The sequence below is a fragment of the Dipodomys spectabilis genome, unplaced genomic scaffold, assembly GCF_019054845.1.
Source record: "Dipodomys spectabilis isolate Male_0828 unplaced genomic scaffold, ASM1905484v1 ptg000095l, whole genome shotgun sequence".
Taxonomy (NCBI): domain Eukaryota; kingdom Metazoa; phylum Chordata; class Mammalia; order Rodentia; family Heteromyidae; genus Dipodomys; species Dipodomys spectabilis.
The window spans coordinates 256,426-283,952 of record NW_024870772.1 but is presented as its reverse complement, the minus strand read 5'-3'; the positions used below and the strand labels follow the sequence as shown (position 1 = coordinate 283,952).

General features: G+C 39.2%; 1 protein-coding gene across 2 annotated transcripts in view; it reads left to right on the top strand.

The window, feature by feature from the left end:
• The first annotated feature begins 9,365 nt into the window (after nt 1–9,365).
• Slain1 (SLAIN motif family member 1) overlaps nt 9,366–27,527 on the top strand; it is a 42,253-nt gene continuing 24,091 nt past the window's right edge. Inside the window, exons 1-3 of one of the 2 annotated variants that reach the window (XM_042685493.1) lie at nt 9,366–9,854; nt 9,906–10,175; nt 22,076–22,209. In XM_042685493.1, coding sequence (XP_042541427.1) covers nt 9,553–9,854; nt 9,906–10,175; nt 22,076–22,209 — 706 coding nt within the window. In that variant the 5' untranslated portion in view covers nt 9,366–9,552. Of the gene's footprint in view, nt 10,176–22,075; nt 22,210–27,527 lie in introns of both variants that reach the window. The other variant, XM_042685492.1, reaches the window with a different exon arrangement.

Here is a 27,527-nt window from a genome sequence, read left to right as displayed (position 1 = left end):
TTCTCAATTTTGTGGGATATACAAAGCATTCTTGCTTACAATCTATTCCTTTCTCCCATTCATTCTTCTGCCCATTTCCCTTTGGCCCAACCCTTTCCCCTTGCAAGTACCCACTTCCTGGTACTTATTTTGTTGTGCTTTGACTTAGTCTTTCTAAAGAATTATACTCTTGTGCTCTCCATTGAGTCTATAATACTTCAGTTAATTCATTTATAAACACTTGGATACCACCCAGTGTGTTTACTTATCGATTTATAGGCACATTCTCGGGGTAATCCTCTTATGGAGCATGATCTGAAGGAAGGTATAGAATAGAAGTCTCAGCAGAGTCAGTGAGGACACTACTAGGACCAGGTAGAAGTGCTTATGAAGACAATCATTCTCCTTCCTCCTTTCCTGTCCTTCCACCTCTAAAAGAGAAGCAGAAAAGAAAAGTGCTGATGGTTGCTGCCTAAAGTTACAGCTTACAGATCTGAGTGCCAGAGAGGATAACAGGACAGACTTACTCTTCACCACCAAGTCTGCCCAACAAATCATCCAGTCCTAAACTATTCCCAGTAATGGTGGGTTAGGAGCACTGAGCCATGAAAGAAGGCTTTATTTGGAGAGTATAGATATAAGAGGCTGAGCTGTAGCAACCACAAAACCTCTGAAGAGGAGGAAGAGAGAGAAAAGGAAAAGTTGCTCCAAGCAAGGTGGATCTAAAACAAAGTCAGGTAGTAAGATCAGATACAGTGATCCCCCCTTATTCACACTTTTACTTTTACATGAATGACTTCACAGTAATCATGTCCTGAAAATATCCAAAGGAAAATTCTGGAGACAGGCAGTTTGTAAGTGTGAAGTTGTACCATTCTGAGTAGTGTTGTACGGATGTGTGGCATTTGCACTCTGTCCTGCTGGAGATGTGAATCACTCCTTTGTCAAACTTATCCATGTTGGACACCGTTCATGTCAATATACCCCTCAATAACGGTCTTGATGATCAGATCAACTGTCACAGTATTGCTGTTTGGGTTCAAGTGACCCTATTTTATTGAACACAAGTGTAATGATGTGGACAATTCGGACATGATGATGAAGAAAAGCCATAAAGTACTTCAAGTGAAATGTAAAAGCTCTCAAGTAAATGAGGAGAGAAAGAAAATGGTATGTTATAATGGCTAGGGTTCACAGTGCCAAAAGATACTTTATGTGAGGGGCCACATTCATATAGCTTGTTGTATATTGCTAAGCTTGTTTTACTGTATCTGTATTTTCTGTTAATTGCTTGCTATGCCTAACATATAAACTTAGCTTTATCATAGGTTTGTACATGAAGGAGAAAACATAGGTATGATGGAACATAGGCCTTGTGAATAAGGACTTATTAATTGAACACTAACTAATCTTAGGTAAAATGAAAATAAAAGTACTATTTAAAAAGACTTTTGAGTATTTAGGTGTATACAAGATAAATAAATATATGTATGTATATGTATAAGTATTATTATAAGGAAGTAGGAAATCATGCCAAATTTTTTAACAAACAAGTAATATAAGTAACTTGATTTCAAACAAGTATACATGCTACATATCCATATTAATATAAGTTTAGATAAGTTTGTTATATATTTATATACTATATGTGTATTACCCTGTATATAAAAAATTACATATGTATATGTACACACACAGTGTTCACATACAAATGAGGTATTTCTATACATTGACAGTATGTTAAGCTACAAAGCAAGCCCTTTAAAATTTTAACAAGTCAGATTTATTTATTTATTTATTTATTTTTTGCCAGTCATGGTGCCTGAGCTCTGGGTCTGGGCACTGCCCCTTAGCTCTTCAGCGCAAGGCTAGTGCTCTACCACTTGAGCCACAGCACCACTTCCAGCTTTTTCTGCTTATGTGGTGCTTAGGAATCGAACCCAGGGCCTCATGCATGCAAGGCAAGCACTCTACCACTAAGCCACTTTCTCAGCCCCAACAAGTCAGATTTATATAGATCACAATTTCTGATCAAAATACAAAGATTTAATCATTCAAGTTGATAATATAGTTATATACACCTATATGCAAATGCAATTAAGAATTGTATTCTTAAATTATGCCTAAATCAAAGACATATCATAGTGAATTTATAGCCACACAACTACAAAATCAGGAGATTACAAAATTTAAGCCAGAATCTTTAAAGATAAGCCTTAGCTTTAATTTAATTCAGAGGCAAGAAATATTTACCTAAAATACTATTGTAGTTATTATACATTTAAGAATTTCCAGGGGCTGCGGAGTTGGCTCAGTGGTAGAGTGCTTGCCTTGCATGAATGAGGCCCTGGGTTCAACTACACAGCACCACATAAGCAGAAAAATTCTGGAAGTGGTGCTGTGGTTCAAGTGGTAGGGCGCTACCTTGCGCTACCTTGAGCTGAAGAGCTGAAGAGCCCAGGCCCAGAGTTCAGGCCCCATGACCGACAAAAAATAAAATAAAATAATAGTACACAAAGTTGATTTAAAAAAAAGAATTTCCAGTCAACTGTTCATATTATCCTAGTTGTCATATTCTGATTCTCCCTCCCTCCCTCTCACTCCTTTCTTCCTTCTTTTTCTGTTTCCATATATGTAAAATGTGATACTTTAACTGCTTTGCTTAAGATGATATCCTTGAGTACTACTCATTCTTCTAGAAATTAAAGTATTTATTTTTCATGGCTAAATAATATTTATGTTTATATAACACATTTTCTCAATCTATTAATCTCTTGATGGTTACATAGGTTGATTCTGTGTCATGGTTCTTATCAGTGGTGACACAATAAGCACAGGTATATAGGTATCTTAAAGGGGCTTTAAATATGATTTTATTCTTTAAGACTTTAGTAATAATAGGCAGCTATCTTCAAAAAATTAGTAAAATGCTCATTTACTTTAGATAAAAGGGTTTTGATTTTGAAAAACAAACTTTCTGATTTGTTTTTGCAGTTTTATATTTTTAGATACTTCCCAAACTAATATTTGAACTATTCAGAGAATCCAAAAGACTAGAAATGAAAAACAGTGTAGTTTTTGTGCAGTTTCTGTCATCTGCTCAGAAATAATCACTGAATGAAGAGCCATTGTACTGTCAAAAATGTTACAGCCACATTAGCAACTTTGTTGATCTTGGAGGCTTACTATTTTCTGATCTGTGCATGGTGATCTTTAAGGTTCCAGAAATATTTTCTTCTTCATGAATTACACTTTGTTCTCAGCATCAAAGCCACTGCTTTTGCGTTCATGTATAGTTTTCATTCATAGGCCATCAAGACCAAAGCAGGATACTCTGCTAGGTGCTGCCTATGGCCCCAATAGGAGTTCAGACTCTCAGGACAGACTGCCTCCCTGGGAATCTTCGCTTGGACACTTACTGGCTAGGTACCTTTGCTTAGATGAGCCTGTGACTCCGTTTTCTCATGTATAACTATTTCAAACAATGTATGTGAAGTGCTTAGAGTAATTCTGGGAGGACAAGAATTTTCTCAAGAAAAAACTGTAGAAAGTTTCTCTCTAATGGCAACTGTAAATATATGAGCCATAAAACAAAACAACAAACACCAAGTGAATATCTATAGAGGAAACAGTAGTAAGAATTAGAGCTGATTCCTTTTTGTTTTGGGACATTCCATTGTGTAATGTTTCCATTACATTCGTTTATGCCTCCTGGCTGTATAAAGAGAATCAACCAAACAAAATCATGTCACTTTCTCTTTTTAATATGTTTTACATTGTAAAAATAGTGTACAGAGGGGTTACAGTTACATGAGTAAGGTAATGAGTACATTTCCTATCGAGCATTGTTACCTCCTCCTAATCATGTCAGTTTCTATGTGAAGGTTTCTTTCAAGTCATAACCAAAATTTCTCCTTGGCAGTCCACATGCTGTACACACACACACACACACACACACACACACACACACACACACACCACCACCACCACCACCACCACCACCACCACCACCACCACCACCACCACCATCACCATCACCATCATCATCATCATCATCATCATCATCCTTATTACACTATGTCTTGTGCTATAGCTAGTTTTTCAGGTGCTTCTTTCTCCAATTAAGTGGTATGGAAATGCTATCTTACTCATTTTCTTCCTTCCTTTCTTTCTTCCTTCCTTCCTTCCTTCCTTCCTTCCTTCCTTCCTTCCTTCCTTCCTTCCTTCCTTCCTTCCTTCCTCCCTTCCTTTCTTCCTTCCTTCCTTTCTTCCTTCCTTCCTTCCTTCCTTTCTCTCTTTCTCTTTTCTTTTCTTTCTTTTCTTTTCGCCAAGAGCCTGGGCACTGTCCCTGATCTTCTTTTGGCTCAAGGCTAGCACTCTACCACTTGAACCACAATGCCACTTCTGGCTTTTTCTGTTTATGTGGTACTGAGGAATCAAACTGGCTTCATGCATGCTAGGCAAACAGTCTACTACTAAGCCACATTCCCAGACCTCAATTTCTAAAAATCATAGAAAATATGACTTGAATATAATAGATGTGTAATAAGTATTTATTAGGAAAGCACAAGTGCAGCTTGCTAAATAAACAGAAATATTATTGTTACTATAAGACTACCAAATGAGGCCTTTTAAGGTATAATTGCATTGGGAATTGCCATTCGTTCAGGTGTGGTATTAGGTGAGGTCAGAAAGTTACACCCAATACAGGGATTATTCTTACAAAATATGGCTTCTTGTCCTCCCAACTGTATATTATTGTCTTGTATTAAAATGCAACACATTAGATTATAGCAAGTGTTTTTCTAGTTTTATTTGTGTTAGGTGGAAAAGAATTCGTTTTACAGAATCTAAAATATTGTTATCATATGATAAATGCTTATGGAAATAGATAATTAAGTTCTGATCTAAATTCTAGCTATAACTGGGTATTCATTTTATTTATTTTTCAGATAGTTCCTTATCTATCTCTGTCACTAAGGCTAGCCTGGAACTCATAATCTTTTTGCTTTAGCCTGAGAGTTCTGGGATTACAGGCAGGAGCCACCATGCTTGAATATTCATCTATTAAAGATATTTTCCATTGCTACTTCAAGGTAATAAAAATAAATTAAAATCTTTAAAAATCATTTCAATTTTGTTTAAATGTAGTGATGTGTCTAAGTCCCTGTGGGACTACACGGACTATGGAACTGACAGTATTCCCTTTGTGCCACTTGGTTAACTAGGAATTTCTGTTAATAGGTATAAGTCACTCAGGCTCCATAGCCTGAATTAAGTTAGGGATCTTTTTTTTTTTTTTTTAAATTTAATTTTATTTTATTTGAGAACATACTGTACAGAGGGGTTACAATTACATGGGCAGGATAATGCATACATTTCTTACCAAGCATTGCAGCCTCCTCCTTTGTTTACCCTTCACCTCCCTTCCCAGCCTCCCCCCTACCCCCCACCCAATCATACCCCCCCTCCCCCCCCCCACCGACATTGTAAAGCTGGCTTTGACATGACATTTTGTACTTCTTATTGTTGCAACAGGTCCACCTGAATCCTTAAACGACTTGTTTGTCCCCTTCTCCTCCACATGTTATACTGACATCAAATATAGTGAAAGCGGGGGTTACACTGTGGGGGAGGGACATACAAAGCAACAACGAAATAATCTTATAAATGTGTTAGAAACACATGCATGAAAGAAACAAAAACATTAAAATACATATTTGAGGGTTCGTTTTCCTAACATCACATTCTCTGACTTTTTCCCCTTGACTCATACCTATACTAGATATTGCAAATAAGGGAAACCATGGGACCTATGTTTCTTTGGGCCTGGCTTACTTCACTTAATATAATTTTTTCCAAGCCTTTCCATTTCCTAACAAATGGGGAAATGTCATTCTTTCTGATGGAGGCATAGAATTCCATTGTGTATATATACCACATCTTCTTGATCCATTCATCTACTGAGGGGCATCTGGGTTGGTTCCATATCTTAGCTATGGTAAATAATGCTGCAATAAACATAGTTGTGCTGGTAGCTTTAGTGTGGCCTTGTTTGTGATCATTTGGGTAAATGCCCAAAAGTGGGATTGCTGGGTCATTGGGGAGCTCTATGTGGAGTCTTTTGAGGAACCTCCATACTGCTTAAGTTAGGGATCTTTGATCTCAGTTTTATAAATTAGGTATTTAAAAAAAATTCTTGTAATTTGATCTATGATCTTCAATTAATATGGTATAAGGAAAGCAAAGATAATTAGAAATTGCTAAGAACCACCATCATTTTTGTTTTTTTTTTGGTCATGGGGCTTGAACTCTGGGCCTGGGCAATGTCCCCGAGCTCTTCAGCTCAAGGCAAGCCTCTACCACTTAAGCCACAGCACCACTTGCAGTATTTTGGTGGCTGGCTTTGAACCGTGATCCTCAGATCTCAGCCTCTTGAGTAAGTAGGATTACAGGCATGAGCCACCAGCTTCTGGCTACCACCACCATTGTTATGATCAAACTTGGGCAAGTAACTTAACTATCTCATTTGCAAAACTAGAACAGGCTTGCCTTGATTTCCTTGGGAAATCATATTGGTATATTTAACAAGAAATTATGTTGCCTGTGCAATTCTGTTGTTGAGTTGATGATCAAGCTGCAGATTGATACCTTTACTAGCAGAGATGTCTATAGATAATACAAGTTATGATATGTTTATGCTATTCCTTAAACTTACTAGAATGGTCTCAGCCATAAGCATATTTTACCTAATTTTGAATGTGAGATATATGGATGTTATGCATTCTTAAAGCATAAAGTTTTTTTTAATGAGACATGTACTTTCATGTTCAGATCCTCTTTGAAAACTTCTGAAATCACTTTTTTCTTTCATTTGAAATAAAAATTAATTTGAGCAACCATGTATGTAATTTCTTTCAGAGGACACAGCCTAAAATTTGCATCAGAAAAAAAGTAAGACTGCTTAATTAAAACCTTGACACCATCAACCTCTTTAATTATGTGTTAAAGAGAATGGCATCCTGTGGCTACCATGTTAAAGTCAGTGAGCATATTGAGGGTCTTTGCATGTGTACATACTGTTCTCTGAAGGGGGAAAATGAGGGCTTTAATAAAAAGGAATGATCTAAAATTTCTCTGAGCATGATTTATTTCAGGCTTTCAAAGCAGGAAGAAGACAAGTTTGTCTTTTTAAGGATAATACAGAAGAGTAATGTAAAACAGAATGTCTCTGTCTTTCTATGTTTAAATTGCCACGTGTGCTTTTCTTTTAAAACAACAAAGATTTTTCTTTAAGCAATAATTGTTACTTCGAAAACAGTTCTAAAGCTTGACTTCTGTTTGCTGGGATGTGTTCCATAGACAACACTGGGCGAGTGGGGGAGGAGAGGGCTGTTTATTTCTCTTTCCTTAGTGTGCATAAATTTCATAGCAAAACGACTGCTTTTCCTTACATCTTAATTCTTATTGTCTTCACTATGATGTGCCTATCCCCAATTTCTATCACTAATGTGGAACCCAGCAGCTCTTTGTTCTCATTGTGTCTGTCCTCTTCCTTTCTTTGTGTTGCAGAGATACTGCTACCCGCATCTGCCACTGAGCATGCGGAGAAAAAAAATCCTTCAATAGATTCTTTACTTAGGACTTTCAGTAGTATGATTCCACTTCTCCAGGTTTTAGAAGTAACCAACACATGGAAAAGACAGACTGGAACTTGGAAAGGTGATGGGAGACACAGGTGGTTCTGAGGGAGGTAGGCTAGAAAACTGGCAGTTGTCACACACATTTGTCTTATTTATGGACGTTCTCATCAAGCAAGTTAAATGAGAACACCCACTTTGTGTGCACACAGAAGCTAGCGATGCAGAATGACAACTGAGAAGATACAAGTGGTTAAGCACGAAGGCACAAAGCCAGATTCAAACCCAATAGATACAATGTGCTAGAGGTTCAGCAGAGAGGCAGAACATTGTCACAAAGATTGGTATGGTCAGTTCCTGAGAAAGGAACTTCCACTGATAGTGTATCATCTGGAGAACCGCCAAAATAGGCTTTTCTCATGATACAATGTCAGGCTTTTTTTTTTTTTTTTCTTTTTCTGGTTGGGCTAAACGAAGTGAACAGTAATTGAATGAAACTTGATTCACGTCCACTGTTTATAAGTTCTGTTGTTGAAGTAGAAAGAAAGATCGAGTCGGGCTCTGGTGGCTCTTGGCTGTAATCCTAGCTACTGAGGACTGTGGTTTGAAGCCAGCCTGAGCAGGAAAGTCAGTGAGACTCTTATCTCCACTTCAGCACCAACCAAGCTGGAAGTGGAGTTCAAGTGGTAGAGCACTAGCCTTCAGTACAAAAGTCAGTGACAGCACCCAGGTCTTGAGTTCAAGCCCCAGTATCTACACAAAGGAAAACAAAAATTGCCCATCATGGTTTCTAAGAGGTTCGGAGGTAGCAGGTTTGCGATGAGTCTAGAAGGGTTTGGGTAGCTTTCTGAGGTTGCTGGGTTTGTGTTCTAGCAAGTCTGATATGAATAGTTGGGGGATTATTTAACAGGTGAAGGGAACGTTATAAAATTTGGCTCCTATTTTTTTCCCTACAATGAGTTTTGCCTGTTCCATTTTTTGCTGGTATACCCAGCAATAGAACCGTCTGGGGGCACACAGTAGGTTCCCAAAGATCTTTTTGTCTAAAAAGTGTCTGAAAAAAGCAACGTTTGCTTTTATGGTGACAAACTGGCGGGAATAGTTCCAAGATGGCCATTTTAGAACAGCCTTAAGTGAACACTTTCCCCTTTGCTTGGTGACAAGGGATGCTCTTTCCTTTTCCCGGCCTCCGCCTTCCTCCTTCTCCCACCATCTTGTTTCGGTATTACCAAGCACTGCATTCATCGCAGACTTGCAAAGCCTTTCTGCTCTGGGTGTCTAATTTCTGGCTCGTCCTTTTCGGTACTTTTCATGAAGAAATGCTGTGAAATCAAACAGGGCTTTTGAAAGGCAGCAAACCAGCAGCCAGAGATACAAGCCTTCGACCGCAGGCACCTGCGGGGGCATTTTTAGAACCCCGCCCTAGACTCGAGTCCCGCCGAGGCGTCCCAGTGCTCTAGGGCGGCCGAGCCAGGAAATGCCAGTGGCGGGAAAGTTCCGGCCCGGTCCGCCCAAGCACCTGGGGTTAGGTAGCCCCCCCAGGGGGCAGGTCCGGGATTCAGGCCCCGCCCCTTTGGGAGGAACCTCAGTCCTCGGCTGGTCCTGGGACCACCTGGCCCCGCCCCTAGTCCTCGCGCCCCGCCCCACCCCCGGGCCGGGACTAAAACCCGGAGCCACCACGGCGCCCAAGGGACTGGCGGGCCGCACTGAGCATGTGCGGCGCTGCTCGGCGGTGGCTGCCTCCGGCCGAGGCTGGGCCGGGGTGCTGATGCTGACACACCGCCCGGCCTCAGTCCCGGCGTGGTGGGCTCCGCGAGCTGTGGGGACGGCACCGGAGCCGTAGCCTCCTCGCGGCCCGAGGAGCCCGAGTGGCGGTCCTCCCTGCCCGCCCTCGCCGCCTTGCTGGGTGGCCGCGGCGCCCTCGGGGCCCACGATGATGGCGGAGCAGGTGAAATGCGCCTCGGCAGGGGGCGGCTCCGGCGCGGGCTCGGGGCCGGTGGTGAACGCGGAGCTGGAGGTGAAGAAGCTGCAGGAGCTGGTGCGCAAGCTGGAGAAGCAGAACGAGCAGCTGCGCAGCCGGGCGGCCAGCGCGGCCGCCGCCCCGCACCTGCTGCTGCTGCCGTCGCCGCCGCCGCCGCCGCCGCCCTCCGCGCCGCCCCCCGCCGGGGCCTGCAGCCCGCGGAGCCCGCGCAGCCCCCCGGCCGCGGCCACCGCCCCGGGGAGCCTGGGGCTGGGGCTGGCCCTGGGCTCCGGCGGCGGCGGCGGCGGCGGCGGCGGCGGCTCCAGCCCCACGTTCCCGGGGTCCTACTGCCTGCCCAGCCCCGCGCCCTCGCTGCTCTGCAGCCTGGCGCAGCCCTCCGAGGCGCCCTTCGTCTACTTCAAGCCCGCGGCGGGCTTCTTCGGCCCGGGCAGCGGCGGGCCGGAGCCGGGGGGCGCGGGGACCCCGCCGGGGGAGGCCCTCGCGCCGCCCGCGCCGCCCCCCACGCTGCTGGACGAGGTGGAGCCGCTGGACCTGGAGAGCTTGGCCGCCTGGAGCGACGAGGACGACTACACTTGGTACTGACGAGTTCCACTCCAGTCCCGGGGACCCCGACCTTGGGGACCCCGAAACTGCTCGGGAAGAGCGGGGACGGGGGTGTGTGTGTGTGTGTGTGTGTGTGTGTGTGTGTGTGTGTGTGTGTGTGTGTGTGTGTGTGTGTGTGTGTGTGTGTGTAAACCTCGCGGCCGCCTGTATCCTCTCCCCACCCCAAGTTCCGGATCACAGTGGCCTAGCAGGTGCCTTTTCACGGATGCAGAAGCCAGCTTTCTGATAACGCACATCGATCCCAGGCTGGATGGACTGGCCCCACCATCTGCCTGGATCCCCAGCTCCTCATTAGCATGAACTGCAAAATCCATGCCATCTTGTTCTGATGACCTATTCTGCTATTTCCCCCATTTCCCCCCCCCCCCCCATCCCTGTGTGTGTGTGGGGAGGGGGCATGGAGGTAGGGTTTGAGGACGGGGATTAGTAGCTTTTTTCAGCAATTTTTCTTTTTTCTTTCTTTTCTTTTCTCCCCCCCCCACCCCGCCCCAAACGAATGTGGGATAGGATTGGCATCCGAAGCCACCTAGTGATGGATCTCTTCCTCAGAGAGAGATTCCAGTTTGCATTTGAAGTTGAGCAGTGCTCTGCCCTCCTTTGCTCGATTTTCACTGGTAATTTTTTTGCAGACACTGACTTGCTTTCCTAGATGCGCTTGACCTCATGATCTTTCCCATCGGCGTTGGTGTCAGAAAGACACACTTATTAGAGAAGGCATTGGGGCGGGTTTGAAGGCACTTAAATAAATAAATTAAAAAAAAAAAAACACCAAACACCCTAGGATCCAAGTAAGTTGTAGATTGAAAAATGCAATTAGAGAAACTTTATGTTTAGAAACTTGCAAAGTTGGTTAGCAGAAAACTTGTGACTGTTAGTATTGGTTCAGCTCTGTTGTTACCTTTGTCTGGTTTTTGTTTTGATTTGTTTTTGGTGATTGACTAGGTTTTGGACATGAAGTTACCTAGTTCCTTGATTATGTGTTTTTCCCACCGATTGCTGGTGAGTAGGGGTCATTAATAGACTGACTTTTTTTTGGGTCGGTTGTGGGGCTTCAACTCTGGGCCTGGGTGCTGGCCCTGAGCTCTTCAGCTCAAGGCAAGTGCTCTACCCCTTGGGCCACAGTGCCACTTCTGGTTTTCTGGTGGTTACTTGGAGATCAGAACATTCCTGCCTCGGCTGGATTTGAACTGCAATCCTCAGATCTCCGTAGTTGAGTAGCTAGGATTATAGGCTAGGATTATTTTTTTGCTTGGTTTGTATGATTTCCTTGGTCACTAGACATATACATACATACATACATACATACATATAGTAGGATATAACCAGATGAGTTGGAACCCGAGTTCCCAAGGGAGGGGAATAGCACTCACCTCAACACAGTAGTGACTTGATGACTAAGTTGTCCTTTTATTTAGGTCCTTTCCTGTTTTCCCAAATTGGGCTTCCTCACTATGCCTGTCTTGTTGGGTGACTGGAAAGGAGGGAAACTAGAGATGGAGAGCCTTGTTGGTTTGCTATTGGAAATTCACTCTTAGGTGACAATTGGCAGTAAAGTACACTAGTTGGTTTGATTGAAAACTGTCCTCAGCTTTCCTAAGGCATACCCACCATCCTTCTTTGTACTTCACTTTTATGAAGATGTGGACGTTAGGTGAGACAAATCAAGTAATCATCCTTCCTGGAACAGTTTGAAGTAATTCATTAGAGGCTAGACTTTAAAAGAAATTGTTTATTGTTTTGTTATTATTTTTGTGCATCTTTGGCTTTATTATTTTCAGCCTGAATTTGGAAAATAGTGTGAGGGTGGCTTTTACATATAAGCCCGATGCTACTTTCAAATTGGAGAGATTTAGACCCTTCTTGGCCTTTTTAGATGATATACTTGAACAGTGTGAGGAAACTTGTTTTTTTCCATGTAGATACAGAGGAATAAACCCCAGCTTTGAAAAACTCACTAAAAATTTTGTTGTCTTATTATTTAATAAGTGTATTTGGCTTATAAGGTACATATATAATTTTAGTAGTTTCTTCTTTTGATTTCTACCGTGTTTGGTTATCCAACTGTTCCTAGTACTGTCATGTAGGTTTATGGTTTGCCATTTTATTGGTTTAGGTATTACTGGCATTGCTAAAAAAGAGTCTGATTAGCACATTAGATTTTCAGATGGTTTTAAGTTATTCTAAATTAAAGTAGCTCCTGTTGATTTAATTCATCAAATATGTAGGTGAATAAATCAAAGCCTCAATACTTTATAAATACTTCTGTGGCCATATGGCACACTATTTATAGAGCATCTCCCTTAAACATAGGAATAGACCTCAGGTGGATAAACAAGGAGAGATCATTAATCTTGGTGAGATGCATGTGAAAATGTTAAGGTTACTTGATTTACAGAAAATTTGTGTATCATAACATTTTGTATCTTGTTTTTGTATTGCAACTTTGGCCTCTTGCAACATTTGACATTATGATGAAAAAATATTTGCATATAAAGTATGTTTTAAAGTTAAAATTACTTGTTGCTTGGTGTGGTAATACAAGTTTACTTAGGAGGCTGAAATTTGGAGAATCTTAGTTTCAGACCAGCCCAGGCAGAATTCTCTAGACTCCATTTCCAAAATGGGTAGCAAAAAGTAGAGCTAGCAGTATGACTCCAGTGGTAGATTGCCAGTCTAACAAGTATGAAGCACTGCTTCAAACACTAGTACCTCCAGAAACAAAACAAAGGGTAACAAATACTTGTTAGTGTTTACAAAGCACTAAGAAGTTTCTTTATCATTGTAAAGTATCCAAATCGGTATTCTGTAGTTTCACAAGAGTACTTTTCATTTCATTACCTGATAGATTTGTAGGATGACAACTTGTTTTCATTTCCTGTGTACATTAAGAAACAATTAATGAGTGTATTGTTCCTGGTGATTTAAAATATATTTAAACACATGAAGTATGTTATATGCATATATGAAAGTGTTGCAGTGAAACTTGTGCAATTGGTATACACTAATGAAAAGGTAACTTAAAACTAGAAGTATGTATAAACTCACAAGTACAACTCCTTTCTCTTGCTCCAATCCATTATTATGGCTCAGAATCAATCCTATAAACATTCTGTAGATGCTCAAAACAAAGAACAAAAATCCCCTATAATTATATAAGTCATTATGCAGATAGATACATGGCAGGATTTTTACACTTACTTTAAAGCATTCAAACATATCTTAGACATCTTTGTAAATGTAGCTTCCTACATTTACACACTGTGTGATTACCTGTAATCACCAGAGTACAATCGAAGGACATCAGATTGGTGGGAAATGGAACCATCAGCTGCCTGCCAGACCTGGCTCAGCTGCTCAGTTCAACATGGAGAGACCTAAATGACTTATGTGAGATTCAGTAGTTGTTTACTAAGAGTTTCAACTAAACTTTAGGTTGTGTACACAGATCCACAAGTGTTATACCATTGACATTTCCTCACAAGCAGGGTTATGACAATCCAGTAGATTATAATTTAGTGCATTTACCAGCATAAAAAAAATGAATTGCAGCAAAATAAAAACTGATTAACTTGTTCCAATTCTACACGTGTGTCCTAAGTAAATACATTTGTGTGTTACCGTCAAAGTGAGAAATGATCCAGTTTCTTTGTGTTGTTTGATGGAGTAATGGATTCAGAGAAACAGGTGAAAAGGAACAGCTCTTTGCAGATTGTGTAGCACCTTGGAAAGTCAAATCCTAGACACAAATCAAGAAGAGACATATTTTAATATAATAAAATGCCAAGAAACGGCCTGTCAATAGAAATACAGCATTTACAAGACGGTTTATTTTAGTGTAGTGATAATTAATAGAATATTGAGACTGTGGGAATATAGCAGGAATTTCAAATGTGCCCAACTGGAAGGGGCAGGAAAATTATACAAGGGAAAATGTACACATTAAGGGAGATTTAATGAATGAGACGTTCATCTTCCTCGTTTAATACCAAGACCCCAGACAGCTGGCTAAAATCATTGCCAATTTTTCATCAAAGCTGGTGAACACCTTAAACTGTACATATGGCATGTCTAAATTAGCCCACCTAAACTGTTTCTTTTGCATAATTGATTTTCAGTGAAAAGACCAGAGGGTGCTTCACTTCCTGACAATGCTAATTGAAAAATGTTTAATGTTGTGCAAGAGCAAATGGAGATGACTAAAGTATATGAGATTCTTTTTTTTCAGTGTGTGTGTCAGTATGGGGCTTGAACTCAGAGTCTGAGTTCTCTTGCCAGGCTTTTTGGCCGATTGGCTGGTGCTCTACCAGTCTTCAGTCCAGTATTTTGCTGGTTAGTTGGAGATGGAGTCTCAGGATGTCTTCAAATCTTGATCATCTAGATCTCAGCCTCCTAGTAGCTAGGATTATAGGTCGAGGCACCAACTCCCAGCCTTAGTTTTGTTCTCTCAGTTTTAACCTTGTGTAGTGGAGGTCCAGAATGTGAAATGTGTATATTAGAATGATAGTTTCTAAGCACGTACTTTTTGAAGGTATTGGAGACACAAGTTGAAGGAAATTAGACTGTGACATTGCAGGTGGTAGTAGTTCTAGTATTTGAAGAAATGTGATGAGGTCATTTGAGGCTTTCCAGATATTTTGACACCATTCAGCACACCATTAACGAAACTACTTAAGTGTAAGAGGAATTTGTTAGCCATAGCAGGATCTTTGCATGTGATAGCAAGATAGGGTACTGTAAATGTCAGTGGCACTGTAACAAAAACAAATATGGTGATTCTGAGTTCTGCTTAGAAGGTCAGGATCATTTAAGGGTAACATTCTTCTCCTTGCTTTTCTAATCTTGGAGGGATATTGTACTCAAGGGGTGCAAAACTACAGGATCTCTATAACTTTCCCCTTTTCTTTATTTAAGTCTAGTTCTAGGTCTCATGGTGGAAATAGGCTCATATATGTGAACTTGTTCAGGAAAGTGAAGATGTAGTTGTCTTTTCTTCATTCCCAAACTTCACATCTCTTTTCCTTTCTCTTATTATCTTTCTATTTAATTAGAATGTTATTAGCTGAGCTGTGTTCATTGTCTTACTTATTTTGCCTCTGTTCCTCTCTTCCCTCTCTTTTACTTAAAAACATTCTTATAAAATTATTTCCCCATACACTGTAATGGAAACACAAACTTCATCAAGAAGCTTATCTACAGTTGATAATCTCTTCAATTTGTTTTTTAAAATTTCCTTTTTAGTCCTGTCCCTTCTAGAACTCTCAAGCCCAGTAGCCTACAGAGGCCCAGTACTACTATCATGAGAATTCCATCTTGCCTATTTCTTGAATTTTTTATCGTTGTATTTTGTTTGCGTTAGGTGGTGCACAATTTCCTTGCTTCCACCAACCTTCACCTTCTGAGAAAGGGAACATTCATGAGATCTTGCAGATTTGAAAATATCTTTACACTCATAGAAGAATCGGAGTTGGGAGAGGTATAAAAATGTTATCCGTCATTCTTCCTCATATTCAAAGGCATATTCTATGTGTTGTATTTTTTTTAATGTTCTAGCTACTATCTATCTAATAATCCACTGGGTAGCTAGTCCTTTTTAGCGTTTTCTTTAGCTTTCTTTATCTGCTGTAAATATATCAGATTGTGTATTGTTATGTATAGATCTTCCTATTCATCGCTGTAGTGGGCATTTGTGGATGCTTTTACTCTGGAGTCTGATGGTCTACCTTAACTCTTATTTTTTGCTTTAAGTCATTGTCTCTTATCTCCACCTCTCCCTCCTTCCCTCCTTTTTTCTTTTTCTTGCCAGTACTGGCACCAGTACTGGCATTAGAACTCAGGACTTCTCACTTGTTTACCTGGCACTTTCCCACTTGATCCATGCTTCCAGTCTAGCTTTTTCCTAGACTGGTAGAAGTGTGGAGTTTTCTGCCCAGGTTGGTCTTGAATGGAGATCCTCTGAATTTCTGCCTCATGAGCAGCTCAGATTACAGGATTGAACCTCCAATGAACATCTACATTTTTTTTCTTAAAGAAAAATTAGGTTCATTTTCTTCCATAATTTAATTTTCATATTTCTCTTTTCTCATTGCTAATTGCTAATCTGCATCATTATTTTGTTTTTGGGAGATTCCTTCAACTTGATATTCCAAATTTGTTTATTGATTCCTGTTTTTGTTACAATAGTTTTATTCTTCCGTAAGGAAGAGAAGATTTTTTAATATGCCATTTTCTTCTGTGTGCACGTATCAGTTTCTCTTAGATAGTATCTATTCTAAGTCGTCTATTCCTTGTATTTTCTCTTTCATTCTAGTTTCTTTTGCTTTTATTTTTCTTTAATTTTGTGATGGTCCTGGGGCTAGAACTCAGGGTCTGGGCACTATCCTTGGGCTTTTTCTTTTTTGTTTTTCATTCAAGGTTAATGCTCTACCACTTGAGCTACACCTCTATTGTTGGAGCTAAGAGTTTCACAGACTTTCCTGTCTGGACTGCCTTTGAACCTTGATCCTCAACCTCCTGAGTAGCGATGGTTTACATGCTTGAGCCACCAGCTCCTAGCTTAGTTTCTTTATTTTTAACCCTGGCATTTATGTTGATGCATCCAGTTACTTACAGCACTTAACGAAAGCTTTATTAAAGTACACTCAGATGTACAATTGGATGGTCTTCGGCATGTGAATATGGCCAAGAAATTATCATAATGATGAAGACAGCATACTTTGATGCTTAAGTTTTTTCTTTGAGGCTCTTTGCATTTCTTCCTTCCTAATTCTATCTACCTCCAATTTAGGCAGCTGCTGGTTTATTTTCTATCAGTATGGATTAGTTGGCAGTTTCTATAGCTTTCTTTCAGTACAATCACATAGCATGCTCTCTTTTTCATTTGTTTTGAGTTGGCTTTTAAACTTTGTCTATGTTATCACATGAATCAGGAATTTGTTCCTTTTTATTGTGGGAGCTATTAGATGGCCTGGATACAAGTGAACTGTGGTTTGCTGATCCACTCTTCTCTGGATGGCCATTGGGTTGTTTTCGATTTTTGGTTATAACAGGACTGCTGTGAACATTAACGTGAGTCTTTGTGCCACTACTCTTGTTTCTCTTGGGTAATCCTCATCACTCCAGTAACTGGAGCAGATAGGAGGTGGGAGGCATGTTAAGTTTTTAAGGTGCTGCCAGACTGTTTTCTGAAGTAGTTATACCAGATTCCATGTCCACCAGCAGTGTGGATTTCAGTTGTTCTACATGCTTATCGTGCTCATGAGTAATTGCTTTGGTGAGGGTTTGCTTTTTGTGGGTGCTGTTTGATTTAATTTTAATTATTCTCATGGATGTATAGCAGTACTTCATTGTGGTTTGAATTTGCGTCTTTTTTGTATCCTGTTTGCCACCAGTAGATCTTTGATGAAATTTCTTTTGAAATCTTTTGTTCATTTTTATTAGATTGCTTGTTACTGAGTACACACACACACACACACACACACACACACACACACACACACACACACACACACACACACACACACACACACACACACACACACCACATAAAAGTTCTTTGCAAATATTTTCCCCAACGCATGGGTTGTCTTATTGCAGGAGTGTGTTTCAAACAGTAAAGATTTTTATTTTTGAGAGTGAAGTTTAGTGTACTAAGCTTTTAGTTTGAGAAATTGTATGTAAGCAGTATTTGCCAACCCAGGGACACAGACTTGCATCTGTGGTTTCTAACAAAAGGATTTTATAGTTTCAGGTTTTACAGTTTGGTTTGATCTGTTTTGCATTAATCTTAGATACTGTGGGAAGTATGGGTGAAGGTTTACTTTCTTTTGTATGTGGATCCCTTTTTGTTCTAACATCATTTGTTCAAAAGACCACCTTTTCATTGAATTTTCCTCATATTGTATTAAAAATTCTTATTCTAAGGGTAGTTCTGTTTCTGGACCCTTTGGTATATTTTCCCCCCTTGATATATTTATCTTTAAGCTATACAAAGCTGTTGTATTACTATACCTTTGTCCTAAGTCTCAATCAGTTAGTGATGGCCATACAATGCATTGTTTTTAAACAGCTGTTTGCCTATGCTGAGAATTTCCCATTCCCATATAAATTTCAGAGACAGCTTCTACATAGAAAATATAAAAAAATTCTCTTAGGATTTTTTTTATTGGGATTCTATTAGTTACATAAATCAATGTAAGGAGAATTGATACCATAAGAATATTTAGTTTCAGAACTACAAGTCTAGTATTTATATCTTTTTTACTATCCCTTATTTTGTATTTTTTTAGTGTACAAGTCATGCATATCTTTTAATTGTGAAAATACCATATAGAGGGGTTACAATTACATGGGCAAGATAATGAGTGCATTTCTTATCAAGCATTGTTGCCTCCTCCTTTGTTTCCCCTTCCCATCGCTTCCCATACCCCCACCCCCCAAAGTTGTAAAGTTTTTCAACATAACAACTTGTACATCTCATTGTTGCAATGGGTCCACCTGTATCCCTAAATATCATTTAGATCATTTTTTTTTCGCAAATATGTGCAATACACAATCAATCTCCCTACTTTAATCTGGTTCTATAGTATTGCTACCGAATGGATTCATTTTTATACCTTTTATTGTGGCATCATCTAGTTTTTTTTTTTTTAAACCATAGGTAACTCATGTCCTCTGAAGATGAATACAGGATAATTTTTCTCTATAGTCTGAATGTTCTTGTTTGTTGCCTGATTGCACTGGCTGGAACCTCTGAAGGGTGCCGATGGAGATGATATCTTTGCTTTGTTCTACTATTAGAGGAAAAAATGTTCAATGTTTCATCATTGAGTGTACTTTCTTGTAACATCCTTAATCAGATATTTAATTGGATTGAGGACATTTCCTTATGTTTCCAATTTACTAGGAATTTTTTTTTTAAATCAGGAATTACTGTGCATTGTTTTTTCTTTGTTGAGATCATCATCATCATCATCATCATCATCATCATTATCATTATTATTTTGGTTTGTTTCTTTTGTTTTTCTTTCTCATTTTGGTTGGTACAGGAAGTTGCCTTGACATTTGGATTTCTGAGATTAGTCCAACTTGGAAGTTACGAATTTTCCTCTTTGATATTATTGGACTTAACTTGCTAAAATATTTAGATTTTTGCATCTGTCCTTGAGTGAAATTGCTTTTAAAAAATTTTATTTTCTTTCCTGTAATGTCAGTGTTATATGATCAGGATAAAAACAACGTTATAGAATACCTTCCACTTTGTTTTTTTTGAAAAATATATGAAGAATTATATTTTCTTAAATTTGTATTAGAATTCAACAATAAACATTCCTGGCATGGACTTACCTTTGTGGATAGTGTTTTTACTTTTGAAATATTTTACTTTTAATCTGTTAAGATGGCTGCATTTAAAGTGAATTGTTCCTTTATCTTCATTTGAGACAAACTCTAGCTATGTGGTGCAGGCTGACCTTGAATTTAGTGATCCTTCTCCATCTGCCTCCTAAGTGCACGGTACTATCTCTGTAATGCTGTTAAATAGGAGAAAAAACTTGCCTACAAGCCCTCTAGATGATTTACTTGCTTTTATTTGCTAGGACTATATGCAGGGCTTCAGCCTGAACCAGTCTTGGAGAAAGGGGGATAGTGGAAGGTGTGATCTGTTAATAGCATCACTTGACAACTTGATAGAAATTCAAATTCTTTGGCCCATACCCCAAAGCCATTAAATCAGAAACCTGGGAGTGGAGTATAATCTAGCAATTAGTATTCAAAGCACCAGAGATTGGCAGGAATTATGCTACTTAGACTAGAAAGTGGTACACTGTCTGTGCACACCAGGAGACTGTTAGCGTGTGTCATGAAGTGGGGCCCATTAATTAATATTCTCTTAATAGAGATAGACTACATACTAAGGAAAGAATGATATATTACGATCACTGTAAATTGTTTCAAAGAGGTATTTATTTATTTATTTAATTTATGGAGTACTGGGGTTTGAACCCAGGGCTTCACTGTTGTTAGTCAGGTACTCTACCATTTGAGCCACACTCCCAGCAGTTTTTGCTTTTTGAATGTGATCTCACTTTTTCCCTTGGTTGGCCTGGAATTTAATCCTCTTACATGTATACTTTCCATATAACTGGGATGATATGCATGAGCCACTATTCTGCAATATACTTTAGAAATTCCCTCTGTAGCAAGAGTGTACAAACTATGTGCCTAGGGCAAATTAGGGCTGTTTCCTGCTTGTATGGCTGGAAAAAATGTTAAATATGAAAATGATGGTAACTTTGTTGTAATTTTATATGTTCTATAAATAAGATTTATAAGGACATAGCCAAGCATATGTAATAATTTTCATGTCATCCATGATGTTTTTGAGCTGGAACAGCAGAGTTGTGTTGCAGCTAAGATTGTGTTCTGAAAACTAAAAGTATTTACTTGCTGGTCCCTTCATGAAAAAATGTGCCATCTCTGCGCTATAAGAATTAAGGTACCAAAGAACAATGCATTCTCCTTCCTACTATGAGTGGATAGGTAAAAGTCCTATAGAATTATAGTAAAAGTGTACATAATGAAGTGTGTTAGTGTAAGAATATGTGTTCATTATATTTGTAGTAATCTTAAAGGTGTGTTACTGTAATAAAATTTATAATTAGAATATGCTTAAGAAAAGAAAGATCAGCTGGGTGCTGGTGGCTCACGCCTGAAAAAATCCTAGCTACTCAGGAGTCTGAGATCTGAGGATCGTGGTTCAAAGCTAGCCTGGGCAGGAATGTCTGTGAGACTCTTATCTCCAATAAACCACTCAGAAAACCAGAAGTGGTTCAGTGGCGCAAGTGGTAGAGCTCTTGCCAAGAGCAGAGGGGCAGCGTTCAGGCCCAGAGTTCAAGCCCCATGACCAACAAAAACAAAAACAACAACAAAAAAGAAAGATCAATGACTAGATCCAGCAATTGCTGGGAAATAATCCCACCCTCTATACCCTTTCTTTCACTTTCTCTCTTTTGTAAAAATTTTATTTTATTGTAAAGATGATGTACAGAGGGGTTACAGTTACATGAGTAAGGCAATGAGTATATTTCCTGTCGAGCATTGTTACCTCCTCCTTTGTTTTTCCTCTACCATTCCTTCTCTCCCCACCTCCCCAACTCCTCCTTCCTCCTACTGAAGTTGTAAAGATCGTTTTCAATACAGTGTCTTATACATCTCATTATGAAATAACTGTTAAGCTTAAGTTAGCATTGTGTATCAGAGACAGAGAACTTCCATGGCTAGTTGCAGTGCCTCCTGGTGATTATTTTGAGTACTTCTCGTTTCTCTGACAAAGTAAAATGTTCTTAAAATGTATCTTTAAAGTTGGATCTTTGACTTTAATTTTTCAAAAGAAGCATCTACCCAAGTTAAGTGTAAATTAGAGATAGGAGAGATTTCATGTAAGGTTCTGAGCTTATTAGTATCTGGACAGATTTTCTTTAAATGCATGTAAGGCCATATCACATTTTCATCCATTAGCCCAAGTTTGTGTATACAGTTCTGTTGCAGAAAAGAGATGAAGGTGTTCATTTTTAGACACTAGATCATAAGATCCTCAGGAGGCCTAGCCAGTAAGAAAAGTTCCTGTTCCCTGACTCTGAAACATAGTTTAGGGAAAATGGTTAGACATGTTTTTGAAGTAGTTCTCAGCAGGCTTTGGAAAGTAGCATGTTCTATTTGGGGAATATTTGCCTGTTAAAAACAACTTTTTGATACTTTGAAGTACAAATGCAAGTTCTTTTTTTATAGGAACTGTTAAATATATGTTGTTTCCCTCAGAAGACCAGTATACTCTCTACCTATATTTTACCTATAATGTAGATTTCCTTTTTTTAAGGTTGTATGTGGGCTCTTCAAAGACCTCATCAGAGAAATCCTTGAGTCCTTTGCAGTGGTGTAGACATGTCCTGGATAATCCGACTCCAGAGATGGAAGCAGCCCGGCGTTCCCTATGCTTCCGACTGGAGCAAGGTATTGTGAGCATTTACATTTACATTTACCAGCTCTTGCCACTCTGACTTGGCTTTTGTTGTTTTTTGTTTGTTTGAGACAGACACTGAAATTGAAAAAAAAAACAAACAAACAGCAAACCAAGAAACTTATTCCGAGGCACAGGTGTTGCATGCAATTTTTTTTCGCATACCCTGCATACCAGTTTCTCAATATAGACTGTATCTACCTTTGTGCTTGTTTTAGTGTGTATTGTAACATAGGAACACTTTTTTACCTTTGTGCTTGTTTTAGTGTGTATTGTAACATAGGAACACTTTTTTTTTCTTTTTGAAAACATGCCGATAAATGAAAACTGTCAGTCTTCCATTTCCTGGAGTTACGAAACAGGTTGTGTGCTGTATCCTAAAGCAGAGAACTAGGATTCCATTGGAATCTGAATGCTAATCTTATTGGGCTCTTTCAGTGTTTAGTTAGTTGTGTAACTGGATGTTCCAACCTTCAGAAACTAGGAAAGAATCTTTATAGTGTATATAACATTACTTAAGCTGTGGAGCCCAACAGAAATGTCACTAATAGAGAGAAAAAAAAAGAGGAGGAGGAGTAGGAGGAGGAGGCAGTTATAAAAGTTATATTACTTAGGTTTTGGGTTTGTCTCTTAACCTTATTGCATCTGTTTCATTATCTAGGATCTTTTTCTGTTGCATAAAGCTCTTGTATCCAGGTGACCTTGCAAGTACAGTGTCCTTCTCCCTTCCAGAGTAAAGACTCAGGGTCTTTGGGAGTAAGGTATAGGAAATCTTCATCAACAAGTTCAACAGCATGATTTATTTATTTTGGTTAGAGACCAGAACTTGAACTCAGTACCTGCTGCTTTAGCTTGTTGGCTAGCACTCTACCAACTGAGCCATGCTTCCAATCCCAAAAGCATGATTCTTACGCACACTGAAGCTTGAGAATGCTGCTTCTGAAGCTTGGCCTGGAATGGGCCATCTCGGGCTGCAGTTTTACCACAGCTGCTTTCATTGAGTTACATATACTTTCAAAAATGATTTTGAAAAAGCAGAGGAAAAACTTTTGTTCATTTGTCCAGTTATGACGCTTTTTATTGGCCAGGGCCTCAAGGAAAGACTTAATTCATAAAAGGAATTCTGAGATCTTGGGGACATTTCTTGGCATGTTAGAGGTTTTTTTGTCCTGTAAGTTATTTAAATATTACAATACAGAGTTTAGAATTATATGTGTGTGTGTGTGTGTGTGTGTGTGTGTGTGTGTGTGTGTGTTAGAGGTTTTTTTGTGCTGTAAGTTATTTAAATATAAATAGTACAATAAAAAATTTAGAATTATATATATTTTATATATATGTATATATATGTGTATATATATATGTATATATGATGTGGTTGGGCACTGGTAGCTCACACTTGTTATCCTAGCTCGTAGGCTGAAAGATGGAAGATCACTATTTGAGGCTAGCATGGGTAGAAATGTTTGCTAGACAACCCTGCCCTCCCACCATCTCTAGGATGACCAGTGAAAAGCAGATCTATATGTCTGGCTCAAGTGAGCAAATTCAGAACTCTGAGTTCACACCCCAGTACTGCAAGAAACAAAGAAAAAAATTTTAAAAACTTAACATTATTCCTTAACCAAATTTGTGTGTGTACACACACAGACACAGACACAGACACACAAACAGACACAGACACACACACACAGACACACACACACACACCCCTTGCTTTTGCTGTAAGACTAAAAGATTTACACACACACACACACACACACACACACTCACACACACACACACACACCCTTGCTTTTGCTGTTAAGACTAAAAGATTTTGTTGTAAGGATCCGTAAATGATTTGGGCTGGGGATACAATATACAGTGCTTCCTTGCCTAACATGCCTGAGGCCCTGGCTTTGATGCCCAGCATAGTTGAGAAAAAGAGGCGTATGGGTTGTTTACTGCATAAAATTCTACTTTAGTGCTTATACTTATGAAATGTCTATAGTTTTAAAAGTCTGAGCTTATGGGTATTAAGATAAAAATGAAAACATCAGATTCCTGCTCCTATTTTATTTCTCAGGTAAATTAACAGAAGCCATTTGTTTTTATTTCTTCTTTCCACCTTCCCTCCACCCTTGCTGGGAATTGAACCTAGGGCATCAGGCATGCTCTGCCACTGTTCACTTGTTTATAAATTTCATTTCTTGTCTATTGGCTTCTGTTCCCAATTTAAACATTGTCCATTAACATTTGACTTCGATTTTGTAGGCTTAATCCTTTTAACACTTTGCTTGTATCTGGTCTCTGCATATCCTTCCATTGTGGCTTTATATAAATTTTAGGATGCATGAGTATCAACTATGTTAGAAACATTCATAAGGCTTGTGATATTTTATTATATGTCTTTTGTCATTAACATTTTTGGTTTTCACTTTATTCTAAAAAGACATCCTGTTGCTTATTTTGCTTCTGGCTATTAGTTTATTACCAGACTTTTCAGATATCTCAGTTGAGTGAAACTCACAAGTCCAGGGATTGGTCTTGTTTTTGTTCCTCCTGGCCACAGCCTCTGCTGTCTTACTCTCTTTGGAATTGGTCCTTTGCATCTTCCTCACAACTGTCATGATGGAATCTCCTTTTGCTTTATCCAGGGAGTTCCTCTGGCTTCTCTTCAATGTTCCTCTGATTCCTTGATGCTAAGACTTCTGTTTCCTTATATTTCCTCCTTCATGGAACCCATTCTTCAATTCCAATTTAGAGTGAGTAGGAAGTGAAGGAATGTATGTAGAAGGTGAGCTTTGAGAAGTTGTATGTTTAGAAATGTATTTATTCTATCCTCCCTCTAACACTGGGTTGTTCTTTGGGCTAAGCCTAGAATTCTAGGTTAAAAACCATTTCCCACATTTTTTGCGGGTGGTGGTGGTGGTGGTAGAGGTGGTGGAGAGATGTTTCTTTACCTGTGAAGATACTTGCTAGAGTTTTTAGATTTTAACTGAAGAGTTTTAGAAGTAGTTTATTTAACAACATTAAAATGCTTAGAAAACCTTCTTGGTCTGGCCTTTTTCTTCTGCTTCTTAGATCTACATGTATGAGTTGGACATCTCTAACCTGAAAATGTAAATCCAGATTTCTCCAAACTCTGAAAAATTTCGAGAGCCAGTATAACATTATAAGTGGAGAAATCCCAAACCATGAAATTTTAGTTTATGCACAAAATTATTCAAAATATTGGTTAAATTATATCCAGGCTACTGACTGTAAGATACATATGAAACAAATGCATTTTGTATTTGGGCTTGGGTGCTATCCCCAAGACACCTCATTATGAAGATGCAAATATTCCAGAATTTGAAGAAAATCTGAAATGTGTACCATGTCAGGTTGTAAGCATTTCATATATGGTCTATTCAATCTATATTCCATTTGCGAAGTGTCTATCTTTAGACTTTCCTACTACCTTCTACTCTGTCAGATAAAAGTAACAAAGCCCTATAGACTTCCATGGGTAGGATTAACTCATATGATTCCATAAATTGGAATAAGGATAATATAGGATTTTGATATGTCCATGTCACGAGGGTGGGATGTTAATCAAATAATGATCAAAAAGCTTATCTCAGTAATTCAAAACACTCAGTATGTGGCTCAGTTAATATGGGGCCAGGTAATAAAAGCTTATCTTGACGTAAGGTGCTCAAATACCCTTAACTATTGAATCAGGACAGGTCACATTTAAGGAGTGTAGTTTCACAAATAGCATAGACCTGCATAATTACCATCCTGGGTCATGTTTCCCTAGCATTTTCTCTTATTTCCTCCAGTATTGTCCAGGAAAGATGTGAACAGACAGTCTTCTTTCATTGAGCTTTTCTTTTATCTTTCTATAACTGCTCCCAATCTTGTTTCAGTGGTTATGAGGTAGGGTTTACTTCTATAGTTAGCCAGTGAAGAAGAAAGTTGTGGACTGACCCAGTGTGCTGATGGTGGCCTTTTCATTGGTAAAAACCACACAGATTGAACCAAGACACTAAAAAGCTTATCAAGTATTTGTCTCCTGGAAACTGTCCAGTCTCTCCTTGCTTGGCCTAAGATGCTATCCCTGTCAGCTCAAGTTTCCATTCATGAAGTGCTCTGTCAAATTTGGAACACAAAATTAAAACTTAGCTTATGGAGTTCATTTTAGGTAAGGTTTACAAAGGATTCCCTTTCTCCCTGGGAAAATTAATTTGAAATCAGAACTAAGATTTTTGTGCAGAGACAAGGTCTCCTGATATTTGGTAGTATTTCTGTGTGCTCAAAGTTGAAGACAGGTGCTCTTACTAAGGGTTTCTTCTATTTTATCACATTTGCTCTGCTCTTATATTCAGAATAGCCTCCATGCATTTGTTTTAGTATTGACAGTGATCTAGTACAATAAGTTAGAAATAACCAGGGATTGTATGTTTATGAAATATATAGTTTCTCTCTGTTATATCCAGCAACCTGGATATAATGTGTTTGTCAGATACCTTAAACAATCTTTTGCTCTTATCTATTGTTGATTCTATATGTGTTATGTATATTGTTCTACATTTTCATCTTATATATATAAGCTATATAAGGTATATATAGCTGAGTAATGGTGGTTCATGGTCTGTATTCCTAGCTACTCAAGAGGCTGAGTTCTGAGGATTACCCTTTGAAGTGAGTCCAGGCAGAAAAGCCAAACGTGGAGGTATAGCTCAAGTGGTAGAGTGGCATCCTTGGCCAAAAACTAAGCAGGAGCACACAAAGCCCTGAGTTCAAGCCTCAATACCAGTACACACATGCCATGCACACACACACACACACACACACACACAAGCAATTTATTAAAATAATTAGCATGACAGTGTGTAATAGTTGTTGCAGCAAATTTGTAAGCGAACATATTATTTTGTTACCCATGCCTACCGAGAAACAAAGTAATGGAAGTTCTTCCAAAGAAGGTTTTGTGTGTGTGCGCGTGTGTATGTGTGTGTGTGTGAGAGAGAGAGAGAGAGAGAGAGAGAGATAGAGAGAGAGCACATGTATGCGTGTAAGTGTGTGTGCTAGGATTAACCCTAGGCCTCCTGCATGCTCAACATGTTTTCTACCACTGAGATCCACCTTCAAATCCCCAAAATAGTTTCATTCTGCTTTCATACTGACATGATGCTGATTAAATTTGACTGTGTGACAGTGAAATTGGTTTTATTGTTTATGCCTATTTTTGAGACTTCTAAAAAGTACAGCCAAATTTAAATAAGAATTTCTAGACGCTTGTTTTCTGAAATATTGGGGTTTAATCAGAGATGATTAGGATGCT